The sequence below is a fragment of the Ochlerotatus camptorhynchus genome, unplaced genomic scaffold (genome assembly GCF_037179485.1).
Source record: "Ochlerotatus camptorhynchus isolate MF236.1 unplaced genomic scaffold, CSIRO-AGI_Acam_v1.1 ptg000433l, whole genome shotgun sequence".
Lineage (NCBI taxonomy): Eukaryota > Metazoa > Arthropoda > Insecta > Diptera > Culicidae > Ochlerotatus > Ochlerotatus camptorhynchus.
Window position 1 is genome coordinate 1,177,199 of NW_027040919.1, and position 23,261 is coordinate 1,200,459.

General features: G+C 42.8%; 1 protein-coding gene across 1 annotated transcript in view; it reads left to right on the forward strand.

The window, feature by feature from the left end:
* The window catches only part of LOC135711502 (uncharacterized), a 225,088-nt gene that overhangs the window by 129,530 nt on the left and 72,297 nt on the right, over positions 1-23,261 (forward strand). Inside the window, exon 2 of the mRNA XM_065234364.1 lies at positions 21,602-22,091. Within this exon, the coding sequence (XP_065090436.1) occupies positions 21,813-22,091 (279 nt within the window). The 5' untranslated portion in view covers positions 21,602-21,812. The remainder of the gene's footprint in view (positions 1-21,601; positions 22,092-23,261) is intronic.

The following is a 23,261-nucleotide window of genomic DNA, read 5'->3' on the forward strand; positions in this document are numbered from 1 at the left end:
ATTATATTTATTTCATGACAACGATTGGGACCTCGATTAATGACTTTGAACAAGCAATGATCGTTTTTTCATACTTTTTGTGTTGAAATCACATAGCGTCCAGATCTCTTAAATTTAAGCATCTCAAACGCAAAAAAAATCTCAGAGCTAGGTAATTCCATGAATTAAGAATTAGTTTTTTTTTTAGATTTTGAATATTTCATCTCAGACGTAGGAACCAAAATTAAATTCTAAAAGTTTGAATTTTATAATTTTATAAAATTTTGGCTTCGACATATGGTAAAGTGCACCCATAATAAATTTCATACATTTAAGACTTAGGAAAATGAGCAAGATATATTTCCATGAACAATTCCTAAATTCCTAAAAATAGTTTTGAGATCCCAAACCCATATGTTTTCAAGATTTTGTAACTAAAAAAATAGATATCTCTAATACAGATTGTAAGCATAGCCGGCGCCGGTGGTGTAGTGGTAAGCGTGACTGCTTTCTAACACCCCAATGGGTCTGGGTTCAATCCCAGCCGAGGTCGGTGGGATTTTTCTGAGGCATAAAAATCTCTGGTCACGTCTTCCTTCGGAAGGGAAATAAAGCCGTTGGTCCCGGCCCATGTGTGTTGTGAATGGGTGCGATATCCTACGCAGATGTGGAAGCTGCCTTCCTGTACATTCGATTGCCGTCAATGGATGAAAATCGATGTCCGTCGGTGATTGGCACTAGATTGCGGAACAGAGACCGACGTTAAATAAAGGAAAGAAAAGATTGTAAGCATAAATTATTCGAATACAAATGTAAATAAAAGGCCACTAAATTAGATCACTTGCCATAATTCTATTTCCTGTAACTTATGCAACGTTTCCTAAACATCTATAAAACTCCCTTTACAAGTGTTCTTCAACTACTACGAAGTTCGCTGAATTTATTCCAAATTCCATATTTATTCCATCTCTCTCAATCCTACGAAGATCTCTGAACATCTTTGCACTTCTGGAAATATACTTATCATCTACAAATATTCTTGAACATCTGGAAAATTTCTTGAAATTTAATGAAGTTCCCAAAACCTCTAAGAGGTTCATAGAGCTTTTTTGAAGTAAGATCTGTGACAAATTCTAACGAAGCTCCCAAACTGAAGCGAGGATCGCTGAGGTTCTTAGAAGTTTATTGAACTATTTTTAGATCTTCTACTAAATTCCCTGAACTTTTTTTTTAAATTCTTTACACTTATATGAAGTTTTACGCAGCTCCTAAGAATGCTACGAAATTCGCAAAGCCTCTACAAAGTGTGTTGCACTTCTACGCTTCTAGTTGATTTTCCACAAAGTTTCACAAACGAAATTTCTTGAATTTGTACGTAATTTTCACAACTATTCCATGTCCATGAGGCTTCAAAAAAGTGCTCTGAAATTATATAGTGGTTTCCGATCAATAATGAGCTTTCTTAAATAAAATAATGTTTCCTTAACTTCTGCGCAGCTCTTCAAGCTTAAATAATTTTTTTTTATTTCTACGCAGTTTTCATTTTTTTTCTGAAGGTCTATGAAGTTCCCAGAATTTCTACTAAGTTTCTTAAATGTCTACGATGTTTCCTGGACGTCTTAAAAGTCCTTGAAGTTTTTCGAAGTTTCCAGAAGTTAAAGGAAATACTCTGGGCTCATGAACAATTTTTAGAGCCTGAAGACGTCTTATTATGCCATCGTTTAAATATCGATATCGTATAATTTTTCGAAACCTATTCTTCTAGTCCAGAACATAAGAAAAGTAGTCAACTCAAAGGAGTTTAAAAAAATCGTTGTTTGAAGTCCAATTTTATTAATCGCGAAGTTGACCAGCTTGACAAAATACCGGCGAGTCAAAAAAAAAAAAATCTGGAGGGCGCCTAGATAATTCTGGAGGGGGCCTGGCCCCTTTGGCACCCCCATTAGCTACGCCAATGCCGAATCCTCGGTCGAGTCTGATAACTGAACTAGCGCCAATGAGCAAGCCGAAGGTTAAGTCTCGTACGTCCCATGGGTCAGGACCGACCAAAGCTCAGATAGCTGCCCGACAGTTACTATCCAAGAAAGTTCCGGTCTTCAGCGGCAAGGTATAGGCAGGGCAGCTTTTCTTCAGCAGCTCAATCAACTCCACGCATGCATGTGGATTTACAGACTTGGAGATCGATTGAGATCGGTTAAGAGTCGGCTGCTACTTCGCCGTCCCTCAAGTTATCGAGACATTGTGCATGCTGTACGATCGTCTCGGACAGCTTATTCATACCTTGTTGAACAAGGTAAAACGAACGGAATCACCTCGCGTTGATCGTCTCGTGTCAACATTCTGCTGCTACTTCACTACCGGTGAGCCCGTGTCATGTTTGTAAGACGGCTGGTCATCGTACACGGAATTGCGAAGAGTTTCGTCGATTGAATCAGGGCCGTTTTGGAACGCGAGTGATGCCTAAACGAGCATACGGGCTGGTGCCCTTTCAAGATAACGGGCATCGTCGGAAATTGCCGTAAACAGCACCATCCGTTAGTACATCGCGAGCCTGATGCTTGTGCTCAAGTCGATCGCCCCAACCCAGCACAACTACATACGCACCTGGATGGGAAGCTAGCTGTGTTTCTCAGAACCGTGTCTGAAACACTGCATAGTGGGCCACGATCAATCTCCACTGTTGTTGCTTACCTCGACGAAGGATCCATCATGCCCAATATTATAAATTAACAATATGGTCCACTACCCGAATGGCTATATGCTTCTGGAAAAAAAAGCAACAGTAATACCATAGAGGTAACTCTAAGACCAGAAGGTCCCGAAGAACCGTGCTCACATTTTTGGCTCAGCTTTGGTATTCTCCTCGGTCCCAAGCTAATCGATGCACCTCTCGAAACATAGGAAAATCCACAAATCTCTCATTTTATCTGTGAAACTTTTCCTGTGATTCGTTTTCCTTTGTTTTCTGTACGGAGTACCAATGCTACCAACGCCAAGGAGGCAGCTTCTACATAGCATAGATCATCTGGCGGCCAGGCGGTGACGTATTTACCTCCACCAAGCGCGACATCAAGTTGCATCATGGATCTTTTCGATCCTATGGGGCTATAGTCATCGTTCACCGTTCATAGGTAAGGCCTGTTGCCTGTTGTGCAAGGAATAAACGAGTGGATGAAAAATGGTTCAGATTAAGAGCAGCGTTTCCCATCATCGAGGTCAAAATTCCCCAATGCAACCTACGAGTTGCTCCACCATAAGATTACGAAACATTGGCCATCCGAAAGAAGATTGGCCAGCACCGAATCGCAACCTAGAACTGAGAGTATGTCATAAATACCAAACAACAGCAGAAAACATTTCCAACTGCCACCGGCAGGTGCATCGAATGTCGATAGAAACGTTGGCTGTTCCGGCACTATCGAAACAACACCCAGTTTGTTCCATTGACGTCTCACTTAAGCAAGAGGAGTATGAGATTGATGAGCAACCCAACAAACATTGGAAGCGAAATAAGAGCTTATTCAGGCAAAAATATGCTTCTTCAGCTAAAAAATAGCTTATTCAGCTCATAATCAGCACAAATTGTTTGTTGTGAAATTATCTGGAAGCAGGCACAACGAGAGTGTTACAAGGATGAAGTGGCTTCCTTGGTGAAGAATCGGGAGTTTCTGCGAGAATAATGGCAGTGGATCGTGTTAACATAGTAAGCGTTGCATTACAACCAAGCGTTGTATTACAGTGTGAGCACCGACAAACAGACGTAACACTTCATTGTGTATCTTCGTTTACGCATTTAACGGTTGATTTGAATATTATCAGTTCCGTGAACTACTCGCCGCAGCGCTGGCATCGGATCACTTTGACGTTTCTATACATTCTATAGAACTTTTATGGAATATTGTTTGCGAGTTAGCGAGCAATCTTGTTTTCCGCGAGAAACCAGAGAGATGTCGTTACTGAGGTCTTATGTTTTGAGATACTATGTTTTCAAGAAAAACTTGTTCAAAGTGTTACGTCTGTTTGTCTGTGGTGTGAGTTCTAATTGTAATGCCTTTGAGAAGAACTGGAGTGCTACCTGTTACTGGTCAAGAAGTTGGCGAACCAGAGTATAACCAACCGGTGGAAACTAACGATTTAAAATTGGCTCACTACTTGACTAGCCTATTGGTCCCAAGTACATCTATAAGCGTACCCCATTCTAGTCGAAATTCTAGTACTACACTATGTTTGTTTTGATTCGCTATATGAAAGTTTGACAGATAAAATGAGGGGTTCATGGATTTTACTACGTTTCGAGGGGTGCATCGATTAGCTTGGGACCGAAGAGAGTACCAGAGCTGGGGCAAAAAGTTGAGCACGTTTCTTCGGGACCTTCTGGTCTTAGAGTTACCTCTATGGTAGAACGTTGCAGATCAAGAAAACCGAACAGAACCAAGATCAGGGGTTTCAGGCGTGAATCAGCGAACTTGCATGAGTGAGCAAAGCATTGCGACCAGTATCGTATCCCACAAAGCCTTGAAGAATCTGAAAGTCCGGAACGATTATGCAGCACGAGCGTTTGGTATGCGGATGGTCATGATTATGGAAGGTACGTGGTGTGCTAACCGACAAACCGACATGACACTTTATTCTGACTTGTGCTCGAAAATCGTAAACGGCCGATTTAAATGTGCAGTGATCCGATTTGTCAAAACCACAGGATTTTTTGATCTAAATAAAAATAATTTGTCCAGAATAGATCAGAAATGAACCAATTCATAACTTTTTGCATGCGGGTTCATGGCTTAGCTAAATATTTCCCGCAAACACGGAGCCAGATGTTAGTAGTGTGCTTTGGTCAGAAATTTTCTTGTTTTTACTATGGTTATTCATGTCCGTTTGTCGATGGTGTGCTGTCGGCCCTCCAGAAGGCACGGAGATTAATGAAGAGTTATCGCAACGTGCTTTGGTCACAATTTACCTTAGTATTGAGCGTTTTAGCTACAGTCTCGTTCAAAACGCTCGAACCACTCAAGAAGCATGGACGAATCTGAAAACGGCTTTCCAGGATAGTGGTAAATACCGAAAAATCAATTTACTGCGGAAACTCATGAGGATGGGGTTAGAAGTATGTTCATCAGTCGAAGAATATGTCGATGAAATCTTGACCACCAGCCAAAAATTGAATATTCATTGGATATTGAATTCCCTATATACGACGAATGGCTATCATTGGTTCTTATGATGGAGCTTCCTAAGCGGCATGAACCAATGGTAATGTGAATGGATGCGTCAGAGTTAAATGGACGGCAGATTGGGTAAACACGAAGATTCTACAGGATGTAAGAATGAACGGTTCCAGTTACAAAAATGCATGCGGTGCGTTGGCAGCGTAAGACTACGTGGTCGTATACAATAAGTCTTAATTGTTAACTGCAGCAGGAGTTTGTGTTTTGTGCAGGAATAGGAATTTGAGCGCGGTTTTCTCTGTTTATACTCTTTAGTATGCGCTTGACATAGATGGCCCACAGCAACTCACGAAGAGCTACAGATTCCGATCAATGTGGTGCGGCTTCTTCCTCCTTCTATGGATGTTCATGTGGGTTGCAGCTCGCTGCTTGCAGGCAGCCTTTCGTTGTGTACTGGAGAACACCACCACTCACCACGCGATGATTGAATAAACACCGTTTGGTGAGACCGGATGGAATTCAACTTTGAAGACTGTGTTAGGAAAATCGATTTTCGCAGGCAATTGGTGATAATTGTAATTATCATAGCAACAGTTGCACATTTGTGCAATTTTCAATAATGACATTTTGAAAAATGAATCAATTCAACAGATGAGTAAAAATATTTCTGCTCGATTGGTGATAAAATTATTAAAATTGGTCCAGGGGCAGCTGAGTTATTAACGTTCAAAATCTTTCATAATTGTGTTACATGTTCTATTTTCGGTTTTCACAAAGTGTTCCATTGGACGTCAAAAGAAGGATAAGTCCAGTATTCAGTGCTATAAATATGATATATTTGGACCCTACGCTTCGGGATGCCAAGGTCAGCAGAAACAGAAGAACGTGAAGGAGGAAAAAGGGCTGAGAAACAGATAGGCATCATTGCTGGCAATAAACCGATCCAGCAGTGTGCCTGAAGAATGGATTCTTGATTCTGGAGCAGGAGATCATATGTACAGGACGCAGACTTAATGAATGCCGGAGAAATTTCGCAATCTATATATGTGGCAGATGCGGTTGTAGCTGTTGGCACCATATAATTGGAAGCTGATGTAAACGGTGTGTGTTCTGATCTGGATGTTTCTAACGTTTTGCGTGTTCCAGAACTTGCAGTAAATCTCCTTTCTGTGAGTCGAATTTGTAAAAAGGGCTATAACGTCACCTTCACAAGCCAGTCGTGTGTGGTAATGGACGAGCAAACGGGAGTGGTGATAAGATGGCCTATATAAGCTAACCCAGTTTTGTTGTTGTTGATTTGTATCATAGACGGCTGGGCCATTTGAACGTGGACAGCGTTAAACGACCTCCTAGCATGGTGGAATGAATCAGTTTGATGTCACCATATGTTCCCTGTATTGAAGACAAGCATCAAAGGTCACCATTCAATTAGATGGGATCAAGAGCAAGCCAGGGTCTTGAAGTGGTCCATTCTGAAGTCCATCGGTGGAAGAAGATAATTTGCTACATTCATCGATGATGCTAGTAGCATGGTATCTATGTATTTCTTGAGGTCCAAAAACGAAGCTTTTGAAGTATTCAAGGAGTATAAGGCACGCTCGGAAACTCAAACAGATCGAAAGGTGAAGTGCCTCCGTACTAATAATGGCAAAGAGTTCATCGGCAAACAGCTCAAAAATTTCTTCAAAACGCATTTCATTCGGCATGAAACAACAGTCCCTCACAATCCAGAACAGAATGGCCTAGCGGAACGTATGAACCGCACAATCCAGGAGCGTGCAAGGTGTTTGATGTTCGATGGGCAGCTAGGAAAGCAGTTTTGACAGAGCCAGCTTCGACGACGGTATACTTAATAAATCGATCGCCAACGAAAGGTATTTCCGTCACCCCCTATACAAATTTCACTAAGAAGAAGCCAGCTTTATCAAACCTCCTTAATTTTGGATCAAGAGCGATGGCCCATGTTCCGCAAGTCAAGCGCAAGAAGTGGAACGCCAAGACAGGGGCGTGCATTATAATCGGTTATTTGGAATGTTCCAATGCTTACCGTGTGTACAATCCAACAAGCACACAGGTGTTCGAAAGTCGAGATGTGATCATTATGGACGAGGGTCCGTCAACGAAGGCAACGATGTCCACTGATTCCGAGGCAGCTGATAAGCATACGATTTCGTTTATTGATCATTCAAGCGAAGCGAACATTGAAGAGGAGAACGCTGAATCCACGAGTGGCGGCGAGTCAGTTGAACCAGGAGACCAGCAAGCTGCTAGTAGTGAAGAGCAACAGCAACCGTTCGCGCTCCCCCGCAATTTGCTCAAAACCTTGCAATGAGGCTCAGCGAGCGGGAGTGCTTTTAAGGTGACGTACAGTGTCGTTCCTCAGAAACTTGCCCTTCCACAGATTCGTAATTCTGATGAGCAACGTTCACCAACCTCTGAACCGGTCAGCACTGCACACTTGAAAGATGAAGCTTTTGATTTGCAACACGATTCTGGGTATTGTGGCTGGGAGCACCCTGGCCTAGGCAAGTGTTTGACAATTTCAGCAATTCCCCGCTGGTTTGTATTGCGCAGGCTTTGATTGATCCACAGACAGTAAAAGAGGCTCTAGATCGCACGAATCGCGATCAGTAGATAGCAGCAATGCAGTCAGAGTACCAAGCGGTATGCGACAATGAGACGTGGTGTCTCGTTGATCTCCCGGAAGGACGGAAGCCATTGAAGAATAAATAGGTATTCAATCTCTAACAAATTTTGAAGGTGAAATCGAACTTTGCAAGGCAAGACGTGTGATAAAAGGTTTCTCACAAGTCAAAGATGTGGACTTATTCTCCTGTCACCCGTCACGCAACAATTCGATATCTCTTGGTGCTAGCGGCACAGTTGGATCTCCAAGTGCATCAAATGGACGCTGTGACATCTTTTCTACAAGGCGACTTGAACGACGAGGAGATATATATATATAGGGGAAATAGCTCTAAGGTTGGTCTATGGATCTAAGATTGGGCCCATCACTAAAAATCTGCTATTTATCAATTTTATCAAGATGAACGCGTCATTGGGACGGTACTAATGTATATTTATGGTCGCTATTGAAAATGTAGTCGATTGCTGAATTTATGTATGGACCCAAGTAATGAGCATTTAGACCGACATTACATCTATTTCCCCTATATGAAACAACCAGTAGAATTCCACGACAAGCACGAATCAAGCAAGGTTTGCAGATTGAAGAAGGCCCTTTATGGTCTGAAGCAGGCGAGCACAAAGTGGAACAGGAAGCTCGACAAGAAACTGAAGTGTATAGGATTGAGTAAGCAGTTATTTCAGCGATCCAGGATTTGCTCACTGAACAGCAGCAAAACGGATATTTCGTTATCTCCAAGGCACCAAAGCATGCAAGCTGTCGTACCGAAAAACTGGTGATTCCAAACTATCGAGCTGTATCGTGCAGTTCCCGAAAGAAATCAACTGTTGCTTTATAAACTACAGAAGCTGAATACACTCTCAACGGCAACACAAGAAGTCATCGTGTGGAAAGGATTCTTGGATGAACTACATGGCGCTAAGGATTCAATTAGCATTAAGTGCGACAACAAGAGTGCCATCAGCCTTGTTGAAAAAGAAATTGGATATTCAGCAAGAACCAAACACGTTGACATCAGGCATCATTTCATCTGGGAGCAAGTGGAACTGAAGTCAATCAAATTGGAACATGTCCCTCTAATCTTCAAGTTGCGGACATCCTCACTAAGGCACTACCTGTCTTGAAGCTAATTGAAAACCGATTGGGTGTTGAAGAAATTCGGCTTAAGGGGGATTGTTAACATAGTAAGCGTTGTATGATAAACAAATAATAAAAATCATTATCTGCTACGATTCTAACTCGACTGGACACATTTTTCTATCAGATCGAGAAGTTAGCTGTGCAAAGTCCGTGTCTCGACTAGTGTGAACTAGACTCTTTTTCTCATTGTTGGATCGTTGAGTTTCGTTCGGATCCACCTCAGAAAAAGACGTTGTTTAGCCTTTTTTAAGCTGCAAAGCCATATTTATTTAAAATTCATCTCTCAAATTCTTATGTGAGTTACTTACGTTAAAGTATCCACAGTATTTTGAATCCAACAAAGACCAATTCAATAAACGAGACTTAACTAGATTTGACTGATTATACTGCGAGTCTGCGAGTTGTGATGACATTTGCTGCCAAGTAGGCTGCCATCGTGTTTAAGTAAACTGTTAGGCAGAGGTGAGATCATCCAATACCAAGGGAACCAACTGCAACCGAGGGGTATATGTGGAAGTGCTCCCAGTTTGGGCACGCCAACAATAAAAACCGTGTTCAACGAACTACGTCAGTGCGTTTTCCAATCCCTAAGTGAGAGCATATTTACCCCAGGTGATGAAGAATTGTCATTGGTGTAAGGTACGTAAGACTATAGACCGGAAATTCCTCGAATGGCTCCACTGCCGGCCGAACGACTCGTACCATTTGTTGAGCCGTTCAGATACGTAGAAGTCTATTGGATTCGTGGTGAAGTTGAGGAAGTGATTTGAGGCAGAGATGGGCGCATAAGGCAGGTTAACGTGTGCACATCGACCTTAGCATTCAGAAGGCCGGCGAGCACACTGGCGTTTATCGAGGTGATACAATATAGTGAATTTAACGGCACCGGTGGTGTAGTGGTAAGCGTGATTACCTCTCACCCCAGCAGGCCTGGGTTCAATCCCAGTCGGCGCCGCACAGTGGCACGAATATGAATAAAGACGGTCAAAAATATTTTCTACCCTTTTTCGACGTTTTAGAGACTGGGTGTCTTGGGAGAAGTTGCTCAAAATTATAACTCGCATCTTTTGAAATACACACCTGAATAATCTTTAAGCTAGTATTACACATCCAAATTCTAACTTTATCCAGTTACGAGATAATGGTTTCATGTCTTGGACAAAGTTGCAGAACAGTTGATTTCATGAACATTTGCTTAAGACACCAAATTTCTACATCTTAACTCTGTAGAGCTATAATAGATTTTCTTTTAAGACTACCTTAATATTCGTTTTTTAAGTTAATTAGTGCTTTTTTCAAATTTGATCAATTTATCATGTTCTAAGAAATTGTTGGCATCATTAAAATATACAACTTTGCTGAATACACCAATGCTCTTCATTGACATCAATGTGATATACAGCCCATCAAGCGTTTTTGTGACGTCATATTGATCATTGGTTGTAACAAAATTAACTTATTTCTATGTCCAGTAGGAGATGGGCCAAATACTCGCGGCTTACCCGAGGGTAGAGGGGTACATTGTCGAAGGATAGGAGCAGGGGCGGAGCTTGAGGTGGGGTTTTGTTGTCTCGTCAGAGCGTTGTCGCCAGTATGAATGGTAGTGCGGTTCTAGCTTCGTCTGGTTCGACCGGCTATGGTGGCCAGTAAGCGACGATTAGACTCATCGAGAAGGGGGGGGGGAGAGGAGGACAAGACAAACAACAATTAATAAAGAGAAACAAAGGAATTAAATTCTTTTGCTAGACATTTGCGGAAACACATAAATCGACTGCATGTAAAGGGTGATACGGTCAAAATTTGGTCAAGGGAAAACGCGTGTAAATCGGTGAAATCGTTTATTTAAAAAATCAAATTAAATTTCTTTTTCAAGTTCAATTAGTATAAAATTCAGGAAAAATATTCAGTTAGGCTTCCGCTTTTCCAAATCCGAATTGCCGGGTCTTACGCTTGACCCCTGCCATCAGATTTTGTACAGCCACCTTGTCCACCTTCTTCACCGCAGAAAGCCAGTTTGCCTTGAACTGCTGCTCGCCCTTAGCAGTTTTTTTGGTCTTCTTTAGGTTCCGCTTGACAATAGCCCAGTATTTCTCAATTGGGCGGAGCTCTGGCGTGTTGGGAGGGTTCTTGTCCTTGGGAACCACCTGCACGTTGTTGGCGGCGTACCACTCCATGGCCTTTTTACCGTAATGGCAAGATGCCAAATCCGGCCAAAACAGTACGGAACAACCGTGTTTTTTCAGGAAAGGCAGCAGACGTTTATTCAAACACTCTTTCACGTAAATTTCTTGGTTGACAGTCCCGGAAGCTATGAAAATGCTGCTTTTCAAGCCACAGGTACAGATGGCTTGCCAAACCAGATATTTCTTTGCGAACTTTGACAGTTTCATGTGCTTGAAAACATCTGCTACCTTTCCCCTTCCTTTTGCCGTATAAAACTCCTGTCCCGGAAGCTGCTTGTAGTCGGCTTTGACGTAGGTTTCGTCGTCCATTACCACGCAGTCAAACTTCGTCAGCATCGTCGTGTACAGCCTCCGGGATCGCGCTTTGGCCGTCGTATTTTGTTTATCATCGCGATTTGGAGTCACTACTTTCTTGTAAGTCGATAGTCCGGCTCGTTTTTTTGGCTCGATGCACGGTTGTAGACGATACACCCAGCTTATTTGCGGCATCTCGGAGAGAGAGGTTAGGGTTTCGCTTGAAACTACCGGCAACTCTCTTTTCGTCTCAGCGGATTCCGGTTTTCGATTTTCCCCCGATCCAGACTTCCTGGCTGTCGGCAAACGTTCCCCAAACACTTTAATTACATTTGTAACGGTTGATTTGGCAACTTTTAGCGATTTTGCCAACTTTGCGTGCGAGTAGCTCGGATTTTCGCGATGCGCGAGCAAAATTTTCATACGCTGCTCTTCTTGCTTGGACGGCATTTTGACAACTGAAGAGTGAATTCCAAAATCAAAATAGGAACAACATTCTACACACAAACACCTTCAAAATGAGGGGTGTTCAGGTTTTTTAAATGCAAAATTGAAAGAAATACGTCAAGTTGATATTGACCAAATTTTGACCGTATCACCCTTTAGAAGTCTGTTTTCTTGTCTATATAATTTGTGAAATTTATTTGGCATATTAAACTCTACTCCTAAATATTGTTTATTCGACGATTAGGTAATAATAAAAATTATAATAAACTAGACAACTGATCATACAATTTGATTCTGTTACTGTAAACTAGACTGATGCAAAATTTGAAACTTTCGCTCCTCAGTGCTCAAACGGTTTCAAATCCGGTCCTGATTGACCTCCCAAAATTTAAACTCATTTGGTAAGAAACTGACTTGGCACAAACTATTCGAAGTTTATATGGAAATTACTATGGGAAAACCAAACTTTTTGTTAATTGTCTTCTACCCATTTTCAATATTGTTTTTACGAAAATTTATATAATTATTCTTACGGGAAATGTTCTAAGCTACAACTTTGCCTTGTATAGTTTTTCAGCGAAATGTCAAATTAAATTGTTATTAATTGTTTAAGAGATTGATAATCTTATGGCATGATCAAGCAGCTGTTCTGTGGGCAACACTGTATTCTGCAGTGTGACATAGTAGCCATGATATGTGTGCTCTATTCTTCGCACCAGAAACACCAATGTTGCCTGCTGAACAGTTGAATGAGCATAATCATAAGACATCAGTGACTTGAATAATTAATAACTTTTGTTCCTTACATTTGATTGAAAAGTGGTTTCCAACAAAGTTGTAGCTGAGAAAATTTGCTACAATCACTGCTATCATTTTTAAAAGCATAGTGATGTGGTGAATTGATAGATAGATATGACAAAAACATAAGTAATTCCCATATAAACTTGAAATGGTTTGTGCCAAGTCAGTTTCTTACTAAAGTAGTTCAAATTTTGGGAGGCTAAGCAGGACCCAATTTGGAACCGTTTAAGCACTGTGGAGCGAAAATTTCAAATTTTGCATCAGTCTACTGTACACTGAGGCAAATAAGCTTAATAATTTAATAAGGCTCGACTTATAAACAACACATATGAATTTCACAAGCGTAGAAAAATGAGTGGTCAACACACGGGCTCTTTAGTCTCAACGTCCATGATTCGGTTCCAATCTGCTCCGTTTTATTATTTTTTGTCAACATTATTTTCCATGAGGCAAATTCATACCGATTTCTTGTGGCTAAAACTAATAAGTGGTTTTTATGGAATTCTTACGTTCTTTTGTCTCTCAGTGTAGCACTCTAGAGTGTCGCTACAGTTGGGAATTTGAGCACGTTTTGTAAATAGACACTGAAAAACTATAATCTGTAAGTTATACACAATTTATGTTGATCCCATTACCTGCAATAAAACGAAATGTTACAGTTTGAACTGTATAACCACGTTGTTTGCTTCCATCGACAATGACAAAATCAATCGAGTTGCACACCCAACCGGGAAATGTAAAGTTCTATTACAGATTTGGATGCACACAGAATTTACAATATTGCACCGCATGAACAGATGCTGTACTCTGCAAAAGCTTGCTTGCACGCTGCAGCCCATTGTAAGAACTGCCATTGACGATGGCATAGGATGTAATAAATCCAACTGGGCATTGGATGTAAGAGCAATTTATTTTGCGTACAGCCAAAGAACAAAAGTGCTCCGAACAATTTCTTGATCGAGTAAACAAACTGTCGATAGCGTTCGACACTGAGAGACACAACAGCTGATAGCAAGCTGTATCAAATGTTTTTGCTGCATATAATGACTGATCCAGCGGCAAACTCAAATAGTTGCAACAGTGCCAAGCAGTCAACAATCATTACATTGCTTTAAATTACTGAAATTGTTCGACACATCTCGTTGCAATGGGTCATCTAGTCTAGTCTTGGTGACGAAATTTTACTCGTCATAAATGACCGCGATCAAACAAAGCATCGAGTTCAGAAATTTCATTTTCATCAAGCTCAAACCAGCGACCGCAACCCATTTTCACTGTTAAGTAGTGCAAAACAATCACATTTATCAAACTACTTTCCGCCCCAATCAATCTTGGCTCGATCGATACGCCGCTTCATCGAACCCCCTCTCCCGGCTGCCTCCCCTTTGCGTCAATCCGAAAGACCCACGGTGGATTTCCCGCTTTTTCCCGTCTCTGGTTTACGGTTACTATACAAACCAAACTGACCCCTTTCAGTTACCCACAAAGAATCGAGTGCGGCTCATATGATGCATGTTTGTACATAGACCACACAAAAAAAAGAGAGAGATATGTGGAGAGCCCCCGTCCAGCAAACAGACGCATATCTGTGCTATTTAAAATCCACCGCACCAGACAGTTATTCTTCATCTTCCCGAAACATCACTCATGCATGGAGCGTATGTTGGAGAAATAGGAAGAACCCACAGCAGAAGCTCTCAGACCGGAGCAGTAAAAGCTTGTGTACATGCATGCGCCATGAATGGTAATGAGAGCCCCCCGGATGAAGATAAACAAATAAACCATAAGCCAAATATTTTCGTCATGAGCGAACACTCCGCACCAATCTGGAACGGGAGAGTGTGCTGACCCAAACCGTAAAACCGCAAACGATCCGACCAGTAGTGGGATCCAGCGTGTGGAACTTTCGGGGACACTCCGTCCGACAATCGATAGTGAGTGTGCACTTGTGCAGTCCGATCACGTGAAGATGATGATGATGGTCCTAACTGTGAAGAGAGTTGGCGGTACCTACGATGACAAATTGACTCCCTCTTCAATCAAGTGACAAACAACTCGAAAAGTGTTTTTACCCGGTAAGTAGGTCTCCAGTAGGACAAGTCTGAACAATCCCAACACCCAGCAACGATAGCGAGCGAAAAGAAATATTGAACATTATTACCATACAATCGTGCCATCGATTGTCACCATTTATGTATGTCACCAGACTGAAAAACTTTCGATTTTTTTTGGTGTGTGTTTTGCAAATTGAATCACTTTGGCATTGATCTTGCGAAATAGAAAGCGCATAAAGGTCAGTAACACCTGGCAGTTGGTTGTCGTTATCACGTTCTTGCACGAACTTCGCAGCGGATTTCCATGCTTCTTTGTAGCTCGGAAACCGGAATTGCCTTTTCCCTATGGCATTTATGGTCACACAGCCAGTAAGCAGTTGCCATTTCCCGTTGCAGAAAATGGCTAGCTTTCCTGTTTTTATTTTAATTATAAAAATAGCATCCACATTTTCTCAGGCCCTTGAAATGCTGGGTAGGTTCAGACATGCTTGCAAACATGCCACTCACTTTTTCCGCTAAAACGGAGAGTAAGTAGTTGGATCGACGGGTACATCGTCGGAAGCCCACGGTTGTCAAACAGCTTTTACCTTCGATGAAAACCTGGTTGGGTCCATTATAGCGGACTAGAGCTGATAATACGCAATAAGGGAGTTTGCGGGTACTCCAAGTACCGGTTGCGCGCACTAGAAAACACCATATTATGCAGCGGAGATTGGCGATGACGGACAAACTTGTTCGCTGCGAAAGTGAGTTGAGAGAGTTGCTGAGCTGATCAACAGCGTCATCATCATAAACATCAGATCAGCGTCTTCACCACATGGTCGTAATGATCGCCGTTTGCGGATTAGCAAATCCCATCAATGCGTCACTGAATGCACGTGTTTATGCACTGCGTGAGGATGGTTCCGACAGGTGCAATAAATGCTGCTCGATTTATGAAACGTTTTCCGACCGCCATCACTCAGAATTAACAGATGCTCAAGGTTTCGTGTTGATAAAAGTCATGTTCTGCTGTCGATCATTATCGCCTACGTTGACGTCAATTCTGCAACATGTTGGCAGGGGCCCAGATAGCCTAGTCAGTTAAGGCGCGGTATTATTAGGCCAGAGTAGAACTTCCATTTTCCGCGAAATGAAATGTATGTTTGATTTGAACACTGTTCAATTTCACTGTTCATTTCCTTTAAAAAAATCTTCAATACTTTCGTCAGGCGTTGATGAAAACATGTATAAATTGAAGAATCAAAAAACACTCGCTCATCGATAGAAGCCGGCTGTCGGTGTTTTGGTGTTCGAAAAGTTTAAACCCGGATTTTCCTCGTAAATATGACCAACATCATTATTTAAAGGCTTCCTGTACCGCGTATATTTTTGGGAGACCTGAACGCGTACCACTCCAGCTGGGGGTGCCCCCGGTTCGACTCGAGAGGTTCCACACTGGTAGACAAGTTTGAAAGCGAGGATATGGTCATCCTTAATGACGGATCACCGACCTTTTTCAATGGACGGCACAACACGGCGATTGATGTAACTGATGTTAGTCGTTCCCTCGCTGGAAGAATGCAGTGGAGCGTCAATCCGGACCTCTACGGTAGCGATCATTACCCGGTTCAGGTGCAACGAGTAGACCTCGGTGGCGCAATGACGAAGCCGATTGGGAGAGTTACAGTGAAACCTTCCAGTCCCTCTTTCAACAACGTAACCCAGACAGCGTCGAGATTTTCAGTGAAGCAATAAACGCCGCTGGGTCAGCAACGATCCCGAAAACCAACAGCATTCCGGGGCGTAAAGCCCTCAGATGGTAGAACAAGAGGAAACGAAGAAGACAGTCAAGGCCCGGCAAAAAGCCCTTGGACGAGTCAAACGACTTCCCATTAATTGATCCCCGGATAGGGAAAACGCGCTCTGTACCTATCGAGAACGGCACAACCAGTGTCGCCAATTGGGTTCTTTAATTTAGAAAAAAAATATCAGTTTTTATATATTATCTGAAAGAGGTTCGTTTTCTGAACACAGCGATATTTTTTTCGAGTCCACACACTTTCATCTCGATTTTTAAATCAAGATTTAAAGCAAAATAATAATTTCACTGTTTGACACTAAACTGACAGCTCGCTCCCATACAAAGTGACACCAAGGGGCGCTAATAAGATTATTTTTGCAAATGTAATCGTTCTTATTTAAAATAGTTCCAGGGTACCAAACTTGATGAAAAATTGGGTTTGGGTTCCATTTTTAATGCAGATTACGAATATGCATTTACCTCAATACCCTTAAAGAACCCAATTGGTCCGAGATGCCAAACGATCCAGTTGGGTGGACTTCCTTGAAAGCATAAACGTCTCACAGTCCTCGGCGGAGCTCTGGGGTAAGGTCAACGCCCACAGTGGCAAGCGCCGCACGGCCACACTGCATATCCAGGTAGCCGGCGCTACAGTCGCCGACTCCACAACCGTTGCAGATAAGCTTGGCGATTACTTCGCTGACCTCTCTGCGATTTTTAAGTACGAGGCAACCTTCCAACGGTTAGCAAAACCATTAACTTTGTCCGTAAGCAGTTTTCGCGCTTCTGTGGACACGAACAACCTGAGGATCAACCAGGATTTCTCCTGGCAGAAGCTTCAGTTCGCGCTTAGTAGAAGCAACGGAAAATCAACCGGCCCAGACGAGATTGGCTACCCGCTGCTCAAGAACCTGCCTACTCCGGGTAAAGTAAAAATGCTGGAACTCTTCAACCAGCTTTGGCGAACTGACTCGTATCCAGAGCATTGAAGGGAGAACTTGGTTGTTCCCATCCCCAAAGCAAACGAGCCAACACGGGAGGTGGTGAAGTTCCGGCCCATTGCGCTCACTTGCTCCATGGCAAAGGTGTTCGAGCGGATGGTCAACCGTCAAAGGCCGCTTCTAGACCATCGACAACACGCATTCTGGCAAGGCCACGGTACATCCACGTATTTTGCGACGCTAGGGGAGCTTCTCAAGGACGCCAAGGATAACGGTCTTCATACGGAGTTGGTTTCCCTGGACATTGCGAAAGCTTTCAACCGCACATGGACGCCCTCGGTACTGAAACAACTTGTCAGCTGGGGCCTTAGCGGCCATATCATCCATTTCGTCCGAAATTTCCTGACTGGCAGATCCTTCCGAGTCTCGGTAGGTAATACCAAATCCCGCACTTTCTGCGAGGAAACTGGCGTTTCTCAAGGTTCAGTGATCGCTGTCACCTTGTTCCTGGTAGCCATGAACAGTGTCTTTGAGCGGCTACCCGCGAACATCTACATCTTCGTGTACAAAGACGATGTGCTAATCGTAACCACAGGTCAGACTCCAGGATGAACGAGGATCAGCCAGATGGGCCGCTTTGAAAGGTTTTCAGCTGGCTGCTGGAAGGAGCGCTAGGTGTCACGTTTGCCAGTACCGACATCGGGTCTGCGTACCTTCCATAAAGATAGGCGATCAAGCCATCCCATTGAAGAAAACTGTGAAACTGCTGGGGATTGTCATTGACCGGTCGCTGAGTTTTGTAAAGCACTTTCAAGGGGTCAAGGCTAGCTGTCGCAGCAGGATCAACCTCATCCGCACAATCTCCCGTCCCCACCGCTCCAACAACGGAGAAGTACGTTTCCGTGTTGCCCGGGCCATCGTTGACAGCCGGCAGATGTACGGACTCGAGCTGACCTGCATCGCCGCCGAAAAGGCAATACAAACACTCGTTCCGGTGTACAATAGCTACACGCGCATTATCTCCGCGCCGATGCACTATGGGCAAAAATGGGTTAAAAATTACCCAAAATTCAATATCTCAATAGCACGCTGAAAACTTTTCCCAAGAGAAATCGTCCGGGGAATCGATTGCACGTAGTCCCATAGTCCGGAGAGCCTTGTAGGTAAGTGTTTTGGACCATTTTACCCCATTTTCCCCTACTTTTGGAGGAAATGTTTTTTCACAGCTCTATTTTTCGTAAAACATAAGCACTTTATACATGGTTTTTGAATACTATGTCTTTAAACAACAGTTCATGAGATATTAGGGGAATACGGGGTACACTTTATAGGGGAGTAAGGGGTAAAAGTGAACCCTTGCTAAATTTATTTTAATTCATAAAAATGTTGAACGATGCGATTGTTTGAATGACCCCAAAGGTTGCCTGCAATAATAAGATTTTTTTTTTTCGAAATTTTGAGGATAATTGTGGCTAAATAAGTTTTAATTTACTGCTATATGTTTTAAAAGAGTTTTCACTTTTTTTGTCTGTATACAGCAAAACGATAAAGTGGTTCTCAGAATTTTGAAAAATCGGTAGTTTTGTTCCTTATCGCAACATATTAGACCCATATTTTGTATTTTGTCATTAGGATGACTATTTATATATTAGGGCGGTCAAAAAAAAAAAAATTTTACGATTTAAAAAAAAAATATAACTTTTGAACTGTTTGGCCGATGACGGAACTCAAAATACCAAATAAAAGTTAATTAAAATTATTTTTCAGAAAAAAATATTATGATATTAAAAAAAATGGATTTTGTATGAAAAAACATTGATTGTATTTTCACTTTTTCTCCTTACTCCCCTATAAAGTGTACCCCGTATTCCCCTAATATCTCATGAACTGTTGTTATAAGACATAGTATTCAAAAACCATGCATAAAGTGCTTATGTTTTACGAAAAATAGAGCTGTGAAAAAACATTTCCTCCAAAGAGTAGGGGAAAATGGGGTAAAATGGTCCAAAACACATACCTACAAGGTTCTCCGGTCTATGGGATTACGTGCAATCGATTACCCGGACGATTTCCCTTCGGAAAAGTTGTTTTTCATGGCCGGAATTTAGCGTGCTGTTGAGATATTGAATTTTGGGTAATTTTGGACCCATTTTTGCCCATAGTGCGATGCCAGCTGTTTTGAAGCCGGTACTCTCCCTTTCCGGTACCGCATCTTCGCAGCCAACAAAGCCGCTGCATTTTCAGCAAAGTCCGCAGGAAACGACAGAATCTTCCTCCTTAGCGAGGGGGACAGAGTTCTCCATACAATTGCCAACGCTGTGCTCCCCCCAGTGGCCAAGATTCACTGGTACGGAGATAAGAGTTGGCAATCTCCCGCACCAAACATCGACAGCCGGATAGAGGAGAAGTTCAGAGCCGGGGACAATTCCGTAGGCCTTAGGAGATCGGTAGCTGAGCTGACCGGATCGTACCCCAACTACATGCATCGCTACACGGACGGGTCAAGATTGAGAGCTGGAGTCGGAATGGGAATCGCTGGTGACATTTCCCCCAACGAGCAGAAGTCTGCCAAAACAATGTTCGGTGTTCTCGGCAGAAGCAGCAACTATTCTTCATGCGGTCACGGTCCCTGCGGATCGTCCAATCCTGATCCTGTCGGACTCCCAGAGTGTTATTCAGGCCCTCTCGTCGGAGGTTCCGGTCCACCCCTAGATCCAGGGAATCCTAAAGGTTGCGCCACCAAACACTACCTACGCATGGATTTCCGGACACTGTGGGGTCCCGGGGAACACCGAGGAGGACAACCTAGCTGGGTCAGGCCCATCCAGTCCTCGGTACTCGCACAAGGTGCCGTTGCAGGACGTGAAGAGATGGATCACTTCCTCAGAGCAGACAGCGTGGGCAACGGAATGGTCCAGCGCCAGACTTCCTGACATCGGGAAGTGGACGGACCTTGCAAACCAGCGAGACCAGAGGATCTTTTCCAGGCTCTGGACAGGACACGCCCTAATCTCACGGGATTTCAGCGGAGGACCCTTCAGGAAGATCTGTGAAATTTTCCAAGTTCCAAAAGATTTGTGAAGGAAGTTCTATGAGATTGTCGGAAGTTCTGGATGCTATGACATTGTCGGAAGATCTGTAAACTTGTCGGAAGCTTTGTGAACGTGTTGGAAGTGCTGTGGAATTGTAGGAAGTATTGAAAGGAGAAAATTCAAAAGCTTCTTGCTTGGAAATTGTCAGGTTGATAATTTATCATTGTCAAAGACCCTCAGTTTATCCAAGATCTCCATAAAGTCCTTTGGAAGCGGTGCTGGTGGTGTAGTGGTAAGCGTGATTGCCTCTCATCCCAGCAGGCTTGGGTTCAATCCCAGCTGGCGCCGCCGGGATGTTCTGAGGCATAACATCTCTGATCACGTCTTCCTTCGGAAGGGAAGTAAAGCCAATGTACCCCAGTCTATGAGTTGATGGGCCGATAGGTACGTTCCAGGTGTGAGAGCTGCTTCCCTCCTTTCGGTAGTATTGATACTCAGTACAGAAAACAAGAACGACGGAAAAAAATCAAGGAAAGAAAAGCCCTCTGGATATTTTTTTTCAAAACCAGACCAGGTTGACTAGATATTGTTCTGAAGATCTTCAACTGTCAACAATTCAAGTCACGTCTCTCAGATATTTTGTAAAGAAATCAGGTTGACCAGGAATTATATTCGCATGCTTTCCGACACTGTCGAGACATTTTATTGCTATTTTGGCGTAATTCGGTGCTCAACTTCACTTACAACTTTGAAACTATTTTCCTTTTCTCTCTCTCTATTTCACTCGTTCCACATTACTTCAATGTGGTCCGTTATAAAACTTTCTTCTTTTTTTGTCCAGCTCAGTGTACGGTCCACATCAATCGATGAAATGGATTTTTTTAAACGAAAAAAATTCTTTGTTTTCCCCTGTAAACAAAACCCCTTCATTATTATAAATTGATCAATTTCCCGAAAACCTCTTATCCGTTTCGCTCACATGCCCCCCAAACATTACGCAACTCACGTCGGTAATGAAGCAATTGCGTTTTTTCCCGGTGCGAATGATCGCAATTACATTTCTATTACAGTCCCGAACCCTCACGATTCGCCAGTTGATTAACACATTTCTCGAATTTTTTGCCCTTTCCAGAATCGCAACCAGAAATAGAACAGCATTGATTGCGGGCTCGTGTAATTTCCAGCTCCACTCAACAACAACAACAACCCATCCATCAACGGCGATTGGCGCGAGCCAAACACAGAGAGAAGCCATGTGCTACCCGTTAGATTCGTGTGCAGCTCAGTAGGTCAAAATCTGGATAACTGTTGAAACAGAGCTTTTGGAAAGGAGGCTCAACCTAATGAAAATGACGTCATCCAATGACATCGGCGGGGGCGGTGGAGGAGGAGGAGGCGGTCATAATGGGCGCGCAAATGGCCACCATCATCATCATCACCATCGAAGTAGTAGTAATAGTCAAAACATCGTCGGACGAAGGATGAGCAATGTAAGCGTAAGCAATATCAATCACAACAACAACAACAACAACAATAACAACAGCAGTTCGAACAACATCAATGGATTTAACCACAACAACAATAGCCCAAGGATGGAGAAGGAGAAAGACTGGGATTTTAAGGTAGGTCTAAAGAAGCCATTTATGCTAATCGCAGAGCAAGATGCTTAACGGTATGCTTCACACCATGCAAAATTGGCGGTCAAACTCTGCGCTATACGGCGATCGCATTCCACGAACTCGTGCTGTTAGATGTGTACAGTAGGGTGGGTCAAGTTTATATGGTGGATGACAACCCTCGGCTCCCCCACAGCTCTTTGGATTCGCATTGAGGTTCCCGGCAACTGCGGTAAATTTGAATGGATTCGGTTACGATCTGGAGACTTGGATTATGACAAGTATGCAGAACAACTTTGTCGAATATCGCAAATCGATTCGACTTTTGCGCCAAAATTTATATTTTTTTTTTCTATTTGCCTAGTGTTCCACGCATACCTACAAGTGATATGCATGCCCGCAGGTTTGCGCGGAGCACATGGCCATAAATAAAAAATAATAATATTTTGCGCAGAAGTCGAATCGATTTGCGGTCTTCGACGAAGTTCAATCTAAGTCAGCTTTGGTAAAAAATTGAGCGGTTTTTGAATTTTTGACAAGCAATTGAACGATTTTGTTCCGTTTCCCATGCAAACTTTAAAGCTCTCCCGCAAATCCAGAACGTAACCAAATTCGTTAAAATTGAGCACAGTTGTTGGGGACCTTACTACGCATTGAAAGAGCAGTGGGAAACAGGGGATTGTATAGTTGACCCACCCTAGTGTACAGCCTAGCTGTGATCGTAATTGATCGATTTTCGATTTCCCTATAGTCTAGTCGATCTTGCGGGTACGAGCGCCAGCTGACGTTTCACACGCTTCGTTGAAGAAAAGGCAAATTTCACTTCCAGAGAGGTTCGATCATCGGCCCATGCAGTTCATCAGTAGTAGAGTAGTGGCATGAACTTGCGGTTGTTTTGAGGAAGATGATTGATTGTAGATTTTTTTTTTGATTGAGCAAATTGGGGCGGTTGCCTTGAAAATCAGGTGAGGGAAGCAACCTGAGCCATGACCTAGCTCACGGGATGGCATAATTTTCTTTCGAGATGGTGAATAACGAAATTTGGGCAAACAGGTATTTAAGCATGATCAGGTTAAACAGATAATGAATAAAATCGATTGGTATGCAGCACAAACAGAAACAAAACAGTTGAATAGCATGTTTTGCCCTGGATTTTGGTGAATTTTAAACATTAGA